The sequence below is a fragment of the Doryrhamphus excisus genome, linkage group LG2, assembly GCF_037039965.1.
Source record: "Doryrhamphus excisus strain RoL-2023G ecotype Guam linkage group LG2, RoL_Dexc_Guam_v1.1, whole genome shotgun sequence".
Classification (NCBI taxonomy): Eukaryota; Metazoa; Chordata; class Actinopteri; order Syngnathiformes; family Syngnathidae; genus Doryrhamphus; species Doryrhamphus excisus.
In genome coordinates this window covers 1,671,877-1,691,446 of record NC_136358.1, presented here as the reverse complement: position 1 = coordinate 1,691,446, position 19,570 = coordinate 1,671,877, and the positions used below count along the sequence as shown (strand labels likewise).

At 41.6% G+C, this 19,570-nt stretch overlaps 1 protein-coding gene across 3 annotated transcripts in view; it reads left to right on the top strand.

The window, feature by feature from the left end:
- The window catches only part of LOC131125078 (sodium/calcium exchanger 1-like), a 61,225-nt gene extending 42,257 nt beyond the window's left edge, over positions 1-18,968 (top strand). For 2 of the 3 annotated variants that reach the window (XM_058066229.2, XM_058066228.2), the window contains 6 exons: positions 9,333-9,439; positions 9,991-10,115; positions 11,703-11,738; positions 12,105-12,204; positions 13,059-13,331; positions 13,652-18,968. In XM_058066229.2, the coding sequence (XP_057922212.2) occupies positions 9,333-9,439; positions 9,991-10,115; positions 11,703-11,738; positions 12,105-12,204; positions 13,059-13,331; positions 13,652-14,031 (1,021 nt within the window). In that variant the 3' untranslated portion in view covers positions 14,032-18,968. The remainder of the gene's footprint in view (positions 1-9,332; positions 9,440-9,990; positions 10,116-11,702; positions 11,739-12,104; positions 12,205-13,058; positions 13,332-13,651) is intronic. The other variant, XM_058066230.2, reaches the window with a different exon arrangement.
- Positions 18,969-19,570: the final 602 nt, after the last annotated feature.

Sequence of the window (19,570 nt, the reverse complement as noted above, 5' to 3'; positions counted from 1 at the left end):
GATGGGCCAGCTTTTATTTTAAGCATGTGCTGGTCTGTGTGATGTCACTAGATTGCCCCGAAGTGACGTGACAATATTTTAGCAACACAATAACACGTGACGAGCGTGACGACCATGTCTTTGTGCACTGGCGAGCGTGAAGCACCGAGGCGCCTTTTCCCTTTGGCAAGATGTTTCCTGGAAGAGACGTGTGGGTGCGTGGGCAGCCGTGTATGTATGCATGTACTATGTGTGTGTATGCATGCTAAAGTGTTTGAGATTTGCCGCCTGCTGCTCCGTCTGTCACCAAAAGTCGGGTGACGAACTCAAAGATGCTCCCGAAATAAAACATCCTTTCAAGTCCAAATCCCCATGAGCTACTCATCGCATGCATGCCTGCACATGCGTGCCTGCACGTGTGTGTGTGTGTGTGTGTGTGCACGCTCCTTGAATTTTGACCCTCTCTTTGTTGCCAACATCACCTTACATGCCATGATTATGAATGATATGATTAATGACACTACTGTACGGAGTCAGTCTGAGCTCATTTACATATTTGACAGTGTTGCTTAGTCTAATCAAGCGGGTTGCTGTTGCTCACAAACAAGCCCAGCATGCTGTCTGTTTGATTAGCATGCATGCTAAGAGTATTTTTATGCAGCATATCCGCTTTGTCGTGGTCCACATGACAGGTTGGACTCCTTTGGGTTTGGTTTTCCTTCATTTTCTGTTTATAGGTTTTGTTTTACCATTGAAGGCACCATTGAAATGAGATTTTGTAACTAGATGTTTAGACTCTGCTTTAAGAGCAGACTAAAACATTGTTAGTTTTTTGTGTGTAATTTATTCCAGTGGCAAACATTCTTGAAAAAAAAATGTATTTTGACCAAAGCATTCAACCATGTAGATGTGTTGATATCAACTTTTCAGTAAGAAGGACCAGGATTGGACATGTTGGTCGACACAGGCCCGACTTAAACGGGTTTCACTGTGTTAATTTAACAATATGATTATTATTATCGTGTGTGTAGAGAGCTGGTTCTCGGGTCATTTAACTCCTAAAGATAACACTAATGCGCATGAATCCATCCTTTGTGCACATCTTCATATGTTCTCTTCATTTTCAGTCCAGCAAATGAAGACAAGAGATGAAAAATAAAAAATAAAAGCTAATTAGTCAAGGGAGAAAATGGAGCATTCTAGCACTTAAAATGAGTCAATATTCTCTAAGAGGTTTTTTTTTGTTTTTTTTTTTTTGCCGTCACGTCTGAATGCTAGAATGCTGTGAGCACAGTAATTACTCTCCCAACCTCTGCTACCTTTTGTCTCCTCCATTGTTCCCTGTGTTGTCTGGCAAAGATGTTGCAATCTTTCTCCGCTTCTTCCTTCCATTCCTCGCCTGCTTCGTCTTCTAATGTCAGTGTGGTAAGGAGCTTAAGTCATCTTCTTTTTCACAGCTTTTGGAGATGTCACTCATTGTGTGTGTGTGTGTGTGTGTGTGTGTGTGTGTTCTGGTGTTTTCATATAGGCAGCCATTGCAGGAACCATTCACCTCTTTATAAGGGCTATTCAACTAAAATGTCTCAAGGGGCAATATGACTTCTTCCTTCACTATGATTCCTATTTTGTATATAATGTCAATGCAAGGCCGTGTCATATACCATAAAATATGTACCTCATCCGTAATATGACAGGAGCACTGTGCCGTATTTATTTTATCTACTGCAAAACTTAAAGTTCCTCTACATGACACGGAGCTCTGCTGTTTTTTGAGGACCTGCTTCAAAAAGACTAGTCATAGATCCTCTATATCAGGGGTTTCAAACACGCGGCCCGCGGGCCAAATGTGGCCCGCAGGACACTAGTTTGAGGCCCCCGCCTTGATATGAAAGTTTAATGTTTTGCGCAAGTTTGATATGGATGCTGTATGGTATCATGTACCCAGAAAAAATTATTACGTTTGATTAATGTTCATGTTAAAGGTTAAATAACTGTTAATAGTTATCCTCCCTATCCGTGTGGAAGTGGTAAGTTTTTGGCTATTTAAGTTTAAAGGAAATAACTTGAAGGCTACCGTTTAGGTCGCTAGCTCTCTAGTTTGCGTGTTAGCATGTGTCTCAAGACCCTGCAGTTGCGCAATATGTTGTAAATAAAAAGAGTATAAATGTGACTATAGTCGTGTTTTGTCATGTCTACAGGGCTCTAATAATGCTTTGTTCATTTTAATCTGAAAAAAATCATTTGTCTACCCACCAACTATATGTGGTTTCTTAAGTTTTTATTATTTGCCGTTTTATTATTATATTTATTTATTATTGATTGATTGATTTTCTTTATTCTTGATTTGTTTATTTATTTTTCATCTTATTTTGTGTAGAAAAATACAAAGTAAGATATTTGAGAAAAGTGGAATGTTTTATCAGAGCTTTTATTGTAGAAAATCGGAACCAAAGCAAAGTTTATTCATTTTTCTGTTTTTAATAAATGCGGGTTTTTGGGGTTTTTTTTTTTGGAAAACCTGATGCAGCCCAGCCTCGCCCAGACCCTAGCTCCAATGGCCCCCTGGTCTACTGCAAAAAGACCAGTCCAAGATCCTCTTAGGATGGACTGCAAAAGTGCTAGCCAAAGACCCTGTGATTGACAGAAGCATTCTACCATTCTAAGAACCTACTGAAGCCACCCCCCCCCCCCCCAACGTCTGGGGTCTCCTTGCCCATGCTGGAATTATGCATGTTGTTTTTCCAACAATTATCTCGATCTCTTTCCTTGCCGTCATGTTAGCGCCTGTGGTTTGTTTGTTTAGCCTCCCACTTTCCCGTGGCCAAGGGTCCGCCCCCCCATAGACACAAACTCAAGTCGAAGAACTCCCTCCAAGATGAGAGCTCAGAGGCCGCAAGATGCTGCTGGTGCTCAGCCTGCCTGGCCTGTGATTAGCACCTCGATGGGGGGTGGGGGGGGGGCAGAGACGCTCGTTATCACCCCCCTGTGGGTCTCTTCATGCTACTGTAGTACCATCCAGCTACACTCCATCCTCCAGGGAGGGTCAGCCGGTTCCATCTTTTCATTCCTATAATTGGAACCGCTCACTTCTGTCAACTGGATTAAACGCTGTGCAGTGGCGGGAACGGCCGTGCTCCCATCCCACCAGCGCCTACCCGACACGGACCGTGAAGGGGATAAACTTATGGGAAGTGTTTCTCTCCTCGCCATCTGCTGTTGTGGACTGGAAATTTGTTTTGGAGGAGCAGCAGAGCCTCGGAGCGAACGCGGGATAATTAGGCGTTTGCAAATAGAAGCAAGGATCTGTGGGAGACGGTTAGCTTGACCTCGTTATGATTAACGAAATCGAGCCTCTGATTGGTTGGAGGGCTTTGTGGACAAGTCAGTTCGGGACAAGGGGCCCGGCTGCATCAAAGTGATGGGAGTGGCGCACGCACTTTGAAATGTTTATTTTGGTTTAGTTTGGAGATTCTGTTCTATTTGCCGACATTCCGAGTTGCATTTAATTGGGAATTAACAGTGCTGATCTAATGAAGCGTCGGGGGAGAGTCCATCACTTGGTCTTTTATTCATTTCTCTTCCTTTTTGTCTTATGCTCCGGCTACATGTTCATGCTTCCCGCCTCCATTTTGCAGGATGATGCATGGCCGGGCGCCGTCTCATCGTGCAACCATCTGCTCCTTCTCACCTCTTTGGCCCCTGTGGTTCCATCTCGTTTACCATCGTCATCGTCTTCCCTACCAAAACTCCTTTCCCGCTGCAGCTGAGTGTTTACGTGTTCATGTTGGCGCTGACAAGGTCAAACACTGTTAAGAAGCGGTTATTGGTCGTCCATTATTGATTACTTCTGTTCATTGCCAATAAAGACGGGTGCTGGCTTTTCATGGTGTGTAAAAAGAGCGTGCTAGCGGAGGGTGCTAAGATGAAGTCAACTAGTAGTAGAAATAAACACAAGCTAACAGTAGAGTAAAAACCACATAAACTGCAATTATTAATACGGTTACAGTACCTTTTCATACATTTTGTCCTGTCAATTAAAGATGACAACATCAATTCATTCATTCATTCATTTTCTAACACTTTTCCTCACAAGGGTCGTGACTGACTGGTTGCCAGCCAATCACAGGGCACATATAGACAAACAACCATTCACACTCACATTCATACCTATGGACAATTTGGAGTTAGCCAATTAACCTAGCATGTTTTTGGAATGTGGGAGGAAACCGGAGTACCCGGAGAAAACCCACGCATGCATGGGGAGAACATGCAAACTCCACACAGAGATGGCCGAGGGTGGAATTGAACCCTGGTCTCCTAGCTGTGAGGTCTGCGCGCTAACCACTCGCCCGCCGTGCCGCCCACATCAATTCTATACTTCTTGGTAGGATCGGTTGCGTTGTTCATCTAGTGGTTGCGTCACAGCCTTCTAGCTGTATTTTGTCACTCCCAACAATGAAGAGGCGCCCAGAGGCTACTGTGAAAAAGAGGAGGGAGGAGGAAGGAAGGAAGGAAGGAAGGGAGGGAGGGAGTTGTAGTGGTTACATGAAGATCAGAGGAGAAATAAAAAGCATGTTTGCGTGCATAAGTTGTAGCACTGTGCTGATGATGCACTGCTGTGAACCTGCCAACGTATTTGTGTCATGTCCGATTGGATCCTATCCCCCCTTTGGGGGGGGGGGGGGCTGTGTGTCTGTCATTGCTATCCATCATTCATGTGGGCGATGTTTCACATCAAACCCTAATGGAATATTGCCTCCTCCACCGTCATTACTTCCTGACTCTTTGTTCTTCTTTCCTTGCATCAGCACATACGTGTGTGTGTGTGTGTGCGTAGATGTGTATCTGTATCGGTATTTGCATCTTATATACTGCACAGTGGATATTACACAGCTTTAGAACCGGCACACAGTAACTTCCTGTTCAGCGCAAAGTAAGCTTCAAAATAGCCGGAGTCTACCACTGCAAGTAAGAAAATGTTACACAACGGCAACACACAACAAAATGATGTCAGCATCTCTGTTAGATAGGAGTATAAAATATCATACTGCATATGTAAAAATATGTACAAAGTGCAAACAATGGCTAGTTTCATTTTCTCTTATGTCGACAACCACTTATGTCAACATAAACGTGTTCCACCATACTTGTTTGGTTGCGTGCACTTAAATGGTTGTGACATGAAGTCAAAAATTGTGCCTCCGATTTGTGTGCCTGTGCGTGTGCATGCACATCTGTGTGTGTGTGTGTGTGTGTGTGTGTGTTGCTTTGAACCTTGCACTCGTCCCTTGTGCGCCAGCCCCAATTTGGCTTCGCCCACGACTCCTCTCACCTGCTTTGGAGCTTCCTCTTATGGCGCCCCCACACACGCGCACACACACACACATGCGCACACACACACACGGGCACTCCACAGGGCTAAGTGTGTTAGTCACTGCAGCTGGAGTGTGTGTGTGTGTGTGTGTGTTGTTATTCCACCATATCCAGTTGTGTAAAAAATAAAGTTTTTTTCCTGAGCTGCCAACACAATCCAGTAATTACCTGCTAATGTTTAGATTTTTTCTGCGAAAATAGGCTGTTTTTTCAACTGAAAACATATCTAATACACGCTACGTCAGTAATAATTGAAGAAGGTACAACGTACAGCATGCATATACTACTGTTAAAAATGTATTTGTCAGCTGTTTGGTTAAAAACTGTTGTTTTTTTATGTATTAATTACTTGCAGATTTTTGTCGTTCCCTATTAGACATAGAACGTAACTGTGATATACGTGATATTGTCCTTCATATTCAGAAATCTGATATGTTGTAGGTGGAATACGGAGCTAGCCGCTTTGATCACCATTTTAACATAACACCGTCACATAATATTTATTTATTCTGTTCACAATTTGATTGACACACTGGAGTATTTGCCAGTAGTTGCCAGCTCTGCTCTTCTACTTTTGAATGGCTGCACACAAAAGGGGTGAAATGTGTCAAAACATGCACCCCCACGGTGTTGCCTATGCTATTATTTTGCTGACAAATGCACCACATGGTGGCGCTCTTATTAACTCATTCAAAACCAGCCGTACCTCTTGGTATGACGGCCATTTTGGATGATTTGGACTCATTTTTTTAAGCCACACAGAATTTGTGTCTATCTTGATTCTACCTTTTTATATTCTCTATTAATCAGCAGAGCTGATTCAGCAAAATATCATTTCTCAACCAAGAAAAAAAGATAAATTTCAAGCATAACTTTTACTTTGACCCAAATGTAACCATATATATTTAACCAAAATCTCTAAATATCTATGCCAAAACATAAACACAAAAAATGGTTGTTTTACTCAACGCAACTGAACTGCGTGTGATGCCTTTTCACTTCCTGGTTGTTGCGGCCCATGGACTTCAATGGGAAAGATGCTTGGCAAGCTTTTATAAAATGCACTTGTGCCACCTGGTGGCCGTTTTTTGTCACACAGCTCAACAAAACACCCTGTGACTTTAAGGCGTTTGTCACATACTTTGGTACACTCCAATGGGGGGGTGAAGAAGGGAATAGGCAACTTATTGTCCAAGTCAGTGAGCATTTTTCTGACATTTTGATAAATTTGGTATTTTTGAGCACAGGGGGGGGGGCACAGATGTCCTTTACTCAGGGCTGTATGACTTTGTGTCCATGTTCAAAGGTTCTACTCTCTCCATGACAATGTAATCACATTACTTTAATAGTATCTTTTTCATTTTTGTTTGTTTGTTACATCCCTTGCAGTCAGCCGAGGTCTTTTCAAAATAAATCTCCTTTTCAATCAATTTAGTGTTGTTTTGGAGGAAGGAGTCAAGCATTTTATTTATTTAGTTTTTTTAATACATGAGACCATTTTTCACTGAGTTGCTGCAATTCTCTGTGTGTGTGTGCGTGCGTGCGTGTGTGTGTGTGTGTGTCCGAAGCAGAAACAGTAAAACGAGAGTGTATCGATAAATCATCCTTACTCAGGAAAATAAATTGTTAGCCACTGCGGCACCCCCAATCCCCCCCCCCCCCCCCCCCCCCACACACACACACACACAAAGCCAGTGGTTGTAAATCAAAAGTGTAAAGAACAGCAAATGCAAAGCAAGCAAGACCAGGATGTGAGCTCCTTTTACACTTTGAATGATGTGCCAAGATTCACTTCATCAAACCAAAGTGTCGCTTTGATTGACAGCCCAATTGATTGGATGTAATCGACTGATTGTTGTATGTTTAATTTTTGATTATATGTACACATTTATTGTTATTTTGTAGGCGGCTGGAGCATCAGGCTGTGCTATCACGCCTCACTGGAAGCCCATCACAGCCTGAAGGAAGTCTTCTAGGGAAGTCTTTCATAGGGAAGTCTTTCATAGGGAATTCTTTCATAGGGAAGGCTCAGGAATAATAAAATGCTAAGTGTGATTGAATCTCAAGCATAATGCAACGTCACATTCAGGAGATGTTTGTCCTTTGCCCTTTTGTTGTTTTGCACTACTCTCGTCTTCGCTCACTTTCGTGACTTTGGGCGTCCCCCAGAAGACTTTGTTCAGACAGACGACAGATGTCTCGTAAAGTCGTAGGGGGGAAACTTGCTACTCCAGGGGGACCATTTGTAACCGTGCTGTCAGACATTCAACAGAAAAAAAGACAAGCTATATTTAACTTATTGATGATGCAGTATTTGTACCATCAACGAGTGTAAAGTAAATTCACATGATTTATCAACCTTGCTTAAACATGTTATGTATTGCTTGTACAGTAAAGTCTCGTTATATCGATATCGGTTATAACGAATTACTACTTATTACGATACTATTTTCATTTCCCGGCAAATTTCTAGTCTTTTATGATATAATTAGCTCAGTTAGTATGATACACGGTTATTATGATAATCCAGTTACTACGATGCCCTTTTCATCTCCCGCCAGCCAATTTGGTCTGCTTATATCGATACAAAAGCAGCTTAAATCAATCTTTGCTTAAGGATTTCAATACCAAAAAAGAACATGGCGAACGGCTGCTTCCAGTCAACTTTATTTTTCACACTTCCACCACCAGAGCAGTGTTCTTTTTTGGTATTGAAATCCTTAAGCAAAGATTGATTTACGCTGCTCGACATTGTTCTATACTATAGAACAGGGGTCGGGAACCTTTTTGGCGAAGAGAGCCATGAAGGCCAGATATTTTAAAATGTGTATCTGTTTTTTTAAACATTGAATGCAATAAAATGTGTGCATTTTTATGTAGGACCAACAGTTTTTTAGATATAATGGGCTCTAATTACGTAGACCAGGCACACTACCCCACGCCAATGGGGTGTGGCCAGCACACTTTCGTGAGCAGCGCAGTGTCTAATAATAAATCAAATACTTGTTGCCATTAATACAACTTCTGCTGCTGCATAATTTTGCACCATACTCAGTATATTTCATTCTTTTGGCCATCTTTGCCAGAAGGCTTGGTTCTGCAGCTTTAGCTAGGTGACTATTTGACTAAAGGAGAAAAGTTTATATTTACATGTTGACATCTCAATGACCGAGGTAGACTACCGCATTACCCAGTAATAATTGAGTTTTGGTGTTTGACCTGGAAAATATCAGGAAAGATGGACATGGTCGGCCGTATTGCAGTAGAAAATAGATGGACGAATTAAAATGCATAAGAAAGTTGTTGATTTTGAATATTATTTTTAACATTTCAACGTCATTTCTGTGATGGTTTACTTTAAAATGTTAGCAAAAATAAATTTTTATTGTGGTAAGAAATGCTTGAGAGCCAGATACAGTCATCAAAAGAGCCCTACCTGGCTCCCGAGCCATAGGTTCCCTACCTCTGCTATAGAACAATGTCGAGTGCATTATTGCCCACTTTTAATGCAGTTCGGCGCAGGATCGGATATATGGATAGTCCGGTTATATCGGTATTTTTTCCGATTCCTGAGAATATCGATATAACGAGACTTTACTGTAATTATGTTTTACATTGTTTGTTTTTGAAAGCCAACAGTAAATTTGCAAAAATGACATTCATAGGTCACGGTGGCAGCCACAACCATTGAAGAATGTGGGAGCCACTTTGATATTGTTAACTTTTAATTAATTCTGTGCACATGTTTGATTTTATTTGGTGAAAATGCTGTGTTGCCAATAAAAACGAGTAGCAGGACACAAACGATCACCGGGCCGCACACCGGACAACAACATGGAGAGGATGTTGGTCAATTGTTCCTTTTGAAGGCGATTGATCCTGCAGGCCTGTCTGATTACCGTCTTAACGAGTTCTAATTCCCGCCGCGACACATAACGAGAGGAGCTGAAAAGGCTAACGAAGTGTGTCCTCTCACGCAGGAAGATCATCGAAGTGAAGATTATTGATGACGAGGAGTACGAGAAGAACAAAGCCTTCACCATCGAGCTGGGAGAGCCCGTCCTTTTGGAGATCGGGCAGAAGCACGGTGGGTTTGTTTGTCTAAGCAACAGCATCGGTTACACTTTCAAATACGCTCACTTCCTGTTTTTTTGCATGACATCCACTATTCACATTTTACTTGTGTAGTATCAAATAATAAACTTGTACTGCACTTCATTCATTCATTTGTTTTCTGCCGCTTTTTCCTCACGAGGGTCGCTGGAGCCTATCCCAGCTGTCTTTGGTGGCCAGCCAATCACAGGGCTCATATAGACAAACAACCATTCACACTCACATTCATACCTATGGACAATTTAGAGTAGCCAATTAACCTAGCATGTTTTTGGAATGTAAGAGGAAACCGGAATACCCGGAGAAAACCCACGCATGCACGGGGAGAACATGCAAACTCCACACAGAGATGACCGGGGAATTGGAATTGAACCCTGGTCTCCTAGCTGTGAGGTCTGCGCGCTAACCACTAGACCGCCGTGCCGCCCTAAATATATATATATGATTTTTAATTCATTTGAATTGTAACATTATAAATGTGTCTATGTTTTTTCCATCATATTTAAACATCATGTGTTCTCCCAGGAGACTCCAACGAGAACAAACCTGTGGTAGGAGCAGAAGAGGAGGAGGTTGCCAAAATGGGCTGTCCCAGTCTGGGCGAGCACACACAACTGGAGGTCATCATCGAGGAGTCCTACGAGTTTAAGGTACGCCCGCACGCCGGTGTAGACCAGCCACGCTGCGGTGGAGAAGGTCAGCTGTATTTAAAGTCTGCCATCTAGTGGAATTGATTAATAAGGCAGTAATTTCATGTAAGCGGCAACGAGCCCAGCTTTCTGGAAGGAATAGAACACACGTGTCAAACGGCAAGGTTATATTCACAGAGTCTGTACGTGACCGTTGTAGTCTGAGTTTAATTAGGACGAGGTGTACGAGTTGAGAATCACTGATGAGGTCCTGTGTGTGTTTGTCATGCATCTCCATCCACATATTGTGTGTACACGTGTCCCATTAAAACCCTCTCAAATAGACATAGACATAGACTTTCTTTATTGTCATTGCGCAATAACACAGAATAAATATATTACATCAAATATGAACAACAATGTACAGCGTAAACAGCAATTTGTACAAATAATTTAAATAATGTCGAATAAATAAATAGAATAATAAAGAATAATAACAATAAATACCAGTCAATCTGACACAAACTTTCAATTCCATTTAAAGTCAACACTGAATCATTTATGTGACAGACTTTACTTGAACATGCTTGTCATTTGCTGGCAAAAAAGCCACAGGCGTCATCTTTGAAATCACACAAAATGACACACGTGTTGTGGACACATTAAGCACACTTGCAAACGACCGCAATATTCATTTTATCATACAAAAATGATATTCGGTATTCACGATTGAATGAAAGAGTAATAAAAAAAGACAAATTCTTTACTTATATATTTATTTGCACACCGAAAGGGGCGTTGCAAAAGAGGGAGAAGTCGTCTCAATAATGAGATAATAATTATACTGCTGAGTTATGGCTGTCCATTTCATAGGAGCAGATCCTTTGTTCAAGTATATCGTCTTCATGGTTGATGATGGCCGTTTGAGCATTTCATTCATTCATTCATTTTCTACCGCTTTTTCCTCACGAGGGTCGCGGGGGGCTGCTGGAGCCTATCCCAGCTGTCTTCGAACGAGAGGCGGGGTACACCCTGGACTGGTCGCCAACCAATCACAGGGCACATATAGACAAACAACCATTCACACTCACATTCATAACTATGGACAATGTTTTTGGAATGTGGGAGGAAACCGGAGTACCCGGAGAAAACCCACGCACGCACGGGGAGAACATGCAGACTCCACACAGAGATGGCCGAGTAATTGGAATTGAACCCTGGTCTCCTAGCTGTGAGGTCTGAGCGCTAACCACTCCTCCACCGTGCCGGTTTGAGCAGCTTAACAGCAAATATTTGTCAGCCTTTTTCGCTTTCTGAGCATTTTATGATGTTTAATTTCATTTTTTTGACTTTCCTTTTCTTTGCTTGGGAGACACAATAGAAGTTAACACAAAAGTGGCATCCTTCCTCGGTGTAGCAACACACTACACGACGTATTTGTATACACTAGACTAGCTCTCTTGTACTTTTTCTCCAATATTAATCATTCAGGGTGAATCATTCAGTGCATTTATACCTGCTCAGTGTATTGTATAGTAGGGTGTCATGCTGTTGCTCATTTTTCATGTATTCATTTGTTTGTGTGTGTGTGTGTGTGCGCGTGTGCAGAGAGCAGTCGATGTGCTTTTGGAGCGTAAAAGAAAGGTTATCACTCGCTCTTGCTCGCTCAATCTGTTTTGGTGCATGCCTTTTTCTCCTCTGCTGGTGGAAAGAAACCCACACGGATACTTTACGCACCGCTTACACTGTATATACAGTAAATACATAGTGCATGAATGCATGAGTCCTTCCTCGTTAGCTTGAACTCAATCAGTTGGACATTAACACAAACATTGTCAACTTTATATCAAATTGCACAACTTGAATATAAGCGCTATTTTGTTGGAAATCAGCACTTTTCCCTCCTTTTCTTGGCACTTTAACAACCTCTTTTGCTGTGTTTGTGTGCACTTGCCCGTGTGTGTGTGTGTGTGTGTGTGTGTGTGTGTGTGCGTGTGTGTGTGTGTGCAGAGTACAGTGGACAAGTTGATCAAGAAGACAAATCTGGCCTTGGTGGTGGGCAGCAGCAGCTGGAGGGAGCAGTTTGTCAGCGCAGTGACTGTTAGTGCAGGTAAATAACGCACGCACGCACGCAGGTCTTTGAAAGCAACAGTAGTAAGCAAGAACTTAATTAGTGCGCTTTGACTCATTTCCATGTCCCAAAGCGCCGCAAAAGCAACAAAATAGCTTATTGGAGTCATTATTAGTTACAATGCTGTAATTCACTTTTACCACAGGCTCATCAATCGGCAAAGAAAGGACAGGGAGAGTCAGCAGAATAAAACATACGTAAGAAATGATTACAGAAACGGGATAGCAGCTTTAATTTATCAGTAATTAAGACAATTTTGCTTATTTGAGAGGCAGGGGTAGACTGTACTCAGATTTCTTTAAGGACATAATAAATAATAAAGAACTTTATATGAATAGGACTGAAGTTGGGGTTATATGTCACTATATTTACAGTTACTATGGTACCCATTATGTCATTGTACAGTATGCCGTGCATTATAAAAAAAACTGTATTATGGAAAGCAGGAAGTGAACAAATGTCACTATATTGACACTTACTATGGTACCCATTATGGCATTGGATGCTCATATCACCTCCTACTTCAGTACGAGGTACATTATTTTAAAAAAAAATAAAAAAAATAAAACTTAAACTATATTAAGAAAGCAGGAAGTGAACAAATGTAACAGTTACTGATTGTAAAAGTACCAGATGAAGAGGTAGGATTTAATACTTTGGACATGTGGAACTGGGAACTGATTATGGGATGCATTCAATTGTAATCTGATGCATGTTCAAATGATATAAAACCATTACCAAAAAAATGGAACTTAATTTTAACGGGGACCCAAAAGTCTGTTTTCCACATAGCATCAAGAGTAGCGCTGATCTTGAACGTTTTCACCCAAAAGGAGACGACGACGATGAGGAGAGCGGCGAGGAGCGACTCCCGTCGTGCTTCGACTACATTATGCACTTCCTCACCGTCTTCTGGAAGGTTCTGTTCGCCTTTGTGCCCCCCACCGAGTACTGGAACGGCTGGGCCTGCTTCTTTGTCTCCATCTCTCTCATCGGTGTCCTGACGGCGGTCACCGGGGACCTGGCCTCGCACTTCGGCTGCACAGTGGGACTGAAGGACTCGGTGACGGCCGTGGTGTTTGTGGCGCTGGGCACGTCCGTACCAGGTGAGGCAGTCGAGAGAGAAATTATTACACTTTAAAATATGCATCAGGAGTTATTTGCATGGCAAAATAACAGGTGGCGCCGTCATTGTCTGGACATTTTAGCCAATCAAAGTTATTTCCAGAAAAGGCTGCCCGTGGACCTTCTTCTGAATGTCACAGTAGAATTTCAAGTAAATACATCAAATCAAATTCAATAATAATATACATTATATGAAAATTAGTAATACAGATCAAAATAGCTTTTTTGTTAGCATTTTCAACAGTAATGTCAAAGTGTTCCATTATAGAAAAATATTAATTGTCACTCGTTGATCATTCAGACACATTTGCCAGCAAGGTGGCCGCCATCCAGGACCAGTACGCCGACGCCTCCATCGGCAACGTGACGGGCTCCAATGCCGTTAACGTCTTCCTCGGCATCGGCGTGGCTTGGACCATCGCCGCCGTGGCCTGGCGTGCCCGCGGCCGTTCCTTCCGGGTGGACCCGGGCAACCTGGCCTTTTCTGTCACCCTCTTCACCATCCTGGCGTCGGTGTGTGTGCTCACGCTGCTGTACCGGCGGCGGCCAGCTGTAGCCGGCGGCGAGCTGGGTGGCCCGCGGACTTGCAAGCTGTTAACATCAGTTTTCTTTGTGTCACTGTGGCTCGTCTACATCCTGCTGGCATCGCTGGAGGCCTACTGCCATCTTCCCAGCTTTTAGATGGACGCAAGGAGACAGGATGATGGTGCCAACGTAGTAGACGTAGAAGTTTCTTCAGTGACGTGCGGTGAGGCTCATGCCGAGCGAGGTCCTCCTTTGGGGTCACATTTAGAGGTACACCCCCATCAGGTGCAGCAGATTACCGTTAGTTAGTTAGTTAGTTGTCTGATCTGCAAGAATACCCTTACTGCCGTAGAAAGTTCATCTTTCTGCAAACATATTGGCATTTCATCGGGAAATGTGCAATCAATACATAAAATCAATAAAATCAAATATTATATATATAAATATATATTATATATATTAATATTTATTTTTATTTTTATGTTAAATGTGCAATCAATGTTCAAAATTATTGGCATAATACATAAAATCAATAAAATGAAATATTATATATATAAATATATTTTTTTATTTTTATTTTTATTTTTATTTTTATTTTTATTTTTATTTTTATTTTTATTTTTATTTTTATTTTTATTTTTATTTTTATTTTTATTTTTATTTTTATTTTTATTTTTATTTTTATGATGCCTCCCCCTGACTGCACGTCACTGAGTTGCATGCACCATCAAACTTTGAAGAAAAATATTATCCACAAGGAAGCCATCAATGACATTTTAACCTCCATTAATATTATTACTATTATTATTATTACTATTATTTATTTTTAAAACTAATCCTGCTGAAGGAGCCTTGGAAGGACATCACTTCAAGCATCCTACCCCCTGACTCCACCCACATGTTATTGCTTTTTAATTGGTGTTGTTGATGTGAAACTGTCACGAAAAAACAGACACTTTGCTGAGATGGCAGCTTTAAGTGGATTAACATGAGGATGATGAAGAAGTGAGCAACTACTTCCTTGTTTTCACTCGGACTCAGAAAGGAGGTGCGAACAAGATGGACGACAATCGCAACAAAGACTCCACTTCCCTTTTTTCTGATCTTTGTTTATTGTGAACTTTGCTGTTAGGGATGGCCTCGGACCTCCTGGCCCGTGGAAACATATTCACGGCATGCTCACACCCATTTTCACACCTGAAGCACGCTCTGGCGTTGGCGTTGGCGTTGGCGAGAGCACGGCGTGATTCCATGCACGTGCACAGGTGCAACATAGTGGAATGACTGCAATGCGATTGCTCCTCACAGATTCTTAATGATAACCGCCATCATTCATCAGAGTATTAAAATGAAGAGACTCCAAATAATCAAACCCACTCGCTCACCAGTGTCTACGGTGCGTGTGCTTGCTACGCTCGCTAGTAATTAATGACAGCCGCCACGTTGTAGAAAATAAATGATCAGAATAAGGCTGGGAACTAGGGTTGGGTGATATGGACCTTAGCATATATCACGATATCTTTGGGATGTAAAAACGATATAAAATTTAAATTCAGCACACTCTTGTAAAAACCTTAACCATATGATGAAAGACACTTGTCTCAAATTGTAAAGCTAACTTTTCTAATGGGATGTCAGCCTCTGAACACGTTGCTACTAAATCTTCAACACTAATGTCTTATAGTCATTAAGGAAGATGTAGTCACCCATGCAATTCCAACTGCATATGTAGATATTTTTTTTTGACAGTTTGACAGCAAACTGCGCTTTTATTTTGAAGGCCAGTCGTATGTCCTCTGTGTGTGTGTGAGTTGGGCACAGAGCCTCCACGCTGTCATCCCACAATGTGAAACACCGCTTACATTAAAGCGGTGAAGATGTACTCATCTAGCCGGAGTCGGGCACGCAACCACACTAGCATGCTAAATGAAGCTAACTCATCTCCGTGGTGCCGTCAACAATTGCCTGTTTTTCAACCTGTTTAGTTCGGTAGGAGGCGGTTTAGTGTTTATAGTAAGAGCAGTCCGCCGAGTAAATGCTAGCCCACACGAACCTTCCTTCTTGTCACGACTCATTCATCTTAAGCATCAAAGTCCACCACGGCGCACAACTCGTTCAGTTTACGTTCATCATTTATATCGGTATAAGTCATTTTCTTATCATTGGAAGGCCATACCGGTATATTAAAAAAATATGTATCGCCCAACCCTACTGGGAATAATCCACAAAGTCAGATAAGTTGCAGTAAAACATCAGAATCGAATTGATGGGAAAAGTAACACGAATAATCAATATGAACGCAGGCCAGCGAGGAAATCTCCCCTTTTGTCTGTCATGTCGCTTTGACCTGCTTCCACTTCCTGCTCGCTCATATGATACACGTGTGAAATTGAGAGGTTTATACTGTAAATGCAAACCAGCACATTTTCTCATTTCTGCGTGCTTCTCGATGTCGTTTTAACACAGTTTGAGCTGGAGTGAACTGGACCACGCCAGAATCCACTTGCAAGCGGACCCATCTCTAAAACTGTTTTAACCGCCTCGATAGACTGCGTTCTCGTTTGCAACCGAACTAACTGTACTAACCGAGCGAATTAGTTTGTTTTTAACCCCACCAAACATGCCGAGTGTGAACGCACCCTTGCCAAAAAAGCACCAATTTTAAGATAATGCTGATCAATGACGCACCAAAGTCGAGAAAGCTCATCAAAAACGATTCAATGACATTGAAGACATGATTTAAAAAAATATTTTTCTAGTCTTGAAAAAGAGGGGTCGTCTTATATTGAGTGTGGTCTTATGTTGTGGTCAAGACAGTGTATGTATGATTGTGTTGACGGCCATAGATGTGCGTACATACGTGTGTATGTGTATCCCAAAGTGTGCTGTTCATTTAGACTCCTGTGAGAGTCAAAGCCAGAGATAATGTCCGCCACACTTAGCATGACATAGACCAGTAGCGGTGGCGTTGGGCTTGTCCGTGTCAATTATGTGCAAACGCATCCTCGTTGTGCAAAAATGTCGTTTATAAGGTGAAGTCCAAGGTGATAAATTGTCGTAGGGAAAAAAAACAACGTGTGTGCTTGAAGTGGGCCATGTATTCTACATGTTTTGTTTTTGCTAACAATGTGGTAGGAAGGGTCAAAGGTGAAGAACACAAATGAGGACACCCCATGATCAATTCATCCATTTTTTATGCTGGTCACGGGGCACCCTTTGGGCACCCTGGACTGCTCAACAGTGAGAATTTTAGAGTCAATCTGATTTATGGGGTGTACTATGTGTCTACTTGTCAAAAAAATAACACAATCACAGGGGTATGTTGGAGCCTATCCCAGCTCTCTTAGGGCACCCTGGACTGCTCAACAGCCAATTGCAGGGCACGTATAGACAAACAGTGAGAATTTTAGAGTAAATCTGATTTACGGGGTGTAACAACAGCACCACCATGTGTCTACTTGTTAAAAAAAAACATGTTCACAGGGGTATGCTGGAGCCTATCCCAGCTCTCTTAGGGCACCCTGGACTGCTCACCAGCCAATTGCAGGGCACGTATAAACAAACAGTGAGAATTTTAGAGTCAATCTGATTTACGGGGTGTAACAACAGCACCACCATGTGTTTACATGTAAAAAAAAAAAATAACAACACAGGAAACACAGTAGAGGTACCTGTTTTGACAAAGTTTCACCCTTTTGTGTGAACCTGTTCAGGAGGAGAAGAGTTCCACCATGGGTTGTCCTCATTTTATCACATGACTAAGTGCTAAAATTGTGAAAAGAATCTAGCCTTACTTTTGCCAAAGCAAGGCATTCATTGGGCAACGTTGTGTTTAACATCTCCAAAAAATAGGAAATGGGAGTTGTGCCGATGGGACAGGAAAACCACAATGAAGGCACTGGATTAGAGCGGGTGGCTTTGTGAAGCTTGATAAGCTACGCGTGTGCACCAGTAATGGAAAAGAAGCATATTTTTAGCTTCTTTCCTGTTGCTTAGCGACCGTATATCTACCAGCCGATGTCTTTTTGCCTGTCGCTTGTGTGTGTGTGTGTGTGTGTGTGTGTGTGTGTGTTAAGGAGTCATCGCGTTGATGCGTGTCACATTGAACTGACAAGTGTTAGGCCACAAGCAGTGAATGTAACACCTCATCAAGTGCTCGTTTTTCAATTATGTCTCGTTTTTAATGTGGCCATGACCTCAGATCAGCGAGAAGGAGCAAAAAGGGAGGCCTTTATTGTGAAAATCAAATTAGAAGGCAGATGAGTATTCTACATGCATGATATACAGTATACTGTGTGTTTATAACATTTTCATTTCATATGTTTTTGGGTCGGAATTTACCACCTTCAAGCCAAGTATGAAGTATTAATGAAGTAACAAAAAAAGAATTTCTTATTTTCTGACTTATTGTAACTTATTTATTTTGTCACCTAATGTCATGTCCGTTTGTCTCGTTCACAAAGTGCTTATATGTTCCAAGAAAGATTTACAGAAGTATATTTATGTTGCATTTTTGGCTGAGTGATGTGCAAAAAAAAAAAAAAAAAAAACTCCCCAGAAAGTCGAGCAACAAACAAGCAGTGAGGCAAATGATGTGTGCATGTTTATGTACATTTCTCTCAAACTTCCCCGCCACGGGTGTGTCCAAGCATGAAGTGAACACTTTCAGGATAGATCAGGGGTGTCCAAAGTGTGGCCCGGGGATCGTTTGCAGCCCACAGCTCGTTTTTTAATTGTCCCTTTGCATATTGTAATAATAAAATACATTGATTATTAATATGACATGTTAAATATTCCGCTCATTTGCTTTGCCACTTGTAACACAAAGATGTGGATGTTTTGTTCAGATAGCTTAGTATAGATCGACCTACACTGGTAGCTTTTAGTATTGTTAATGTACAAAATGTATCAAAGCCTTGCTGGGAAATCTTTGGACACCCCTGCGATTGAGTGTTGTTTTCCAAAAGTACTCATAGTATTTTTAAAAATCTCCAAATGAACATTGTATAAAACATCATAGATATTTACCATGACCTATCTTTTTTTTTTGTCAAAGTTGAAATAAAACCTGCGTGGTGATCATTGAACAAGAATGATTTGAAGGTGACTATTTGCTCTTAAAACGACGATTTTTGCCCGTTTTTAATGTCCTTGCTGTCGTGAATTCTTTCATTTTGAGGTGCAGAAAATGCTTTCCTGGTCAAGGAGGTGGACAAAACCCACCAGATATTCATCAAGGGTCCCGGCAGGACCCAAACAAGGCAAAATGATGATGGTGTGGGAGGTTTCCACTACATTCCAGAGCAGAAAACTGCAGTTGAAGCAAGCTGAAAAAAAACAAAAACAAAAGGCTAACCCCTTATCATTTTTGCCGAAAATCAACATCTCCAAAAAAAAAAGATTTCTGCATTTTTTGGGTCCTGCCGGGAGCCCCCATGAGGGTGGTGGAAGATTTCCTCTACATGTATGTATGTGTATATATATAGTATGTATGTATGTATGTATGTATGTATGTATGTGTATAGGCACTACATACATACATACATGAATGCAACAATGCAACTGCCAGTACACTGCTTGGTGTACACTTATACACTCAAAACACTTATGTACAGTATGGTCATGTTTGTTTTGCTTTGTCTGACTCTGTTGTCATTTTCTGTTATCATCATCATCATTTTTCCAGCGGACCAGA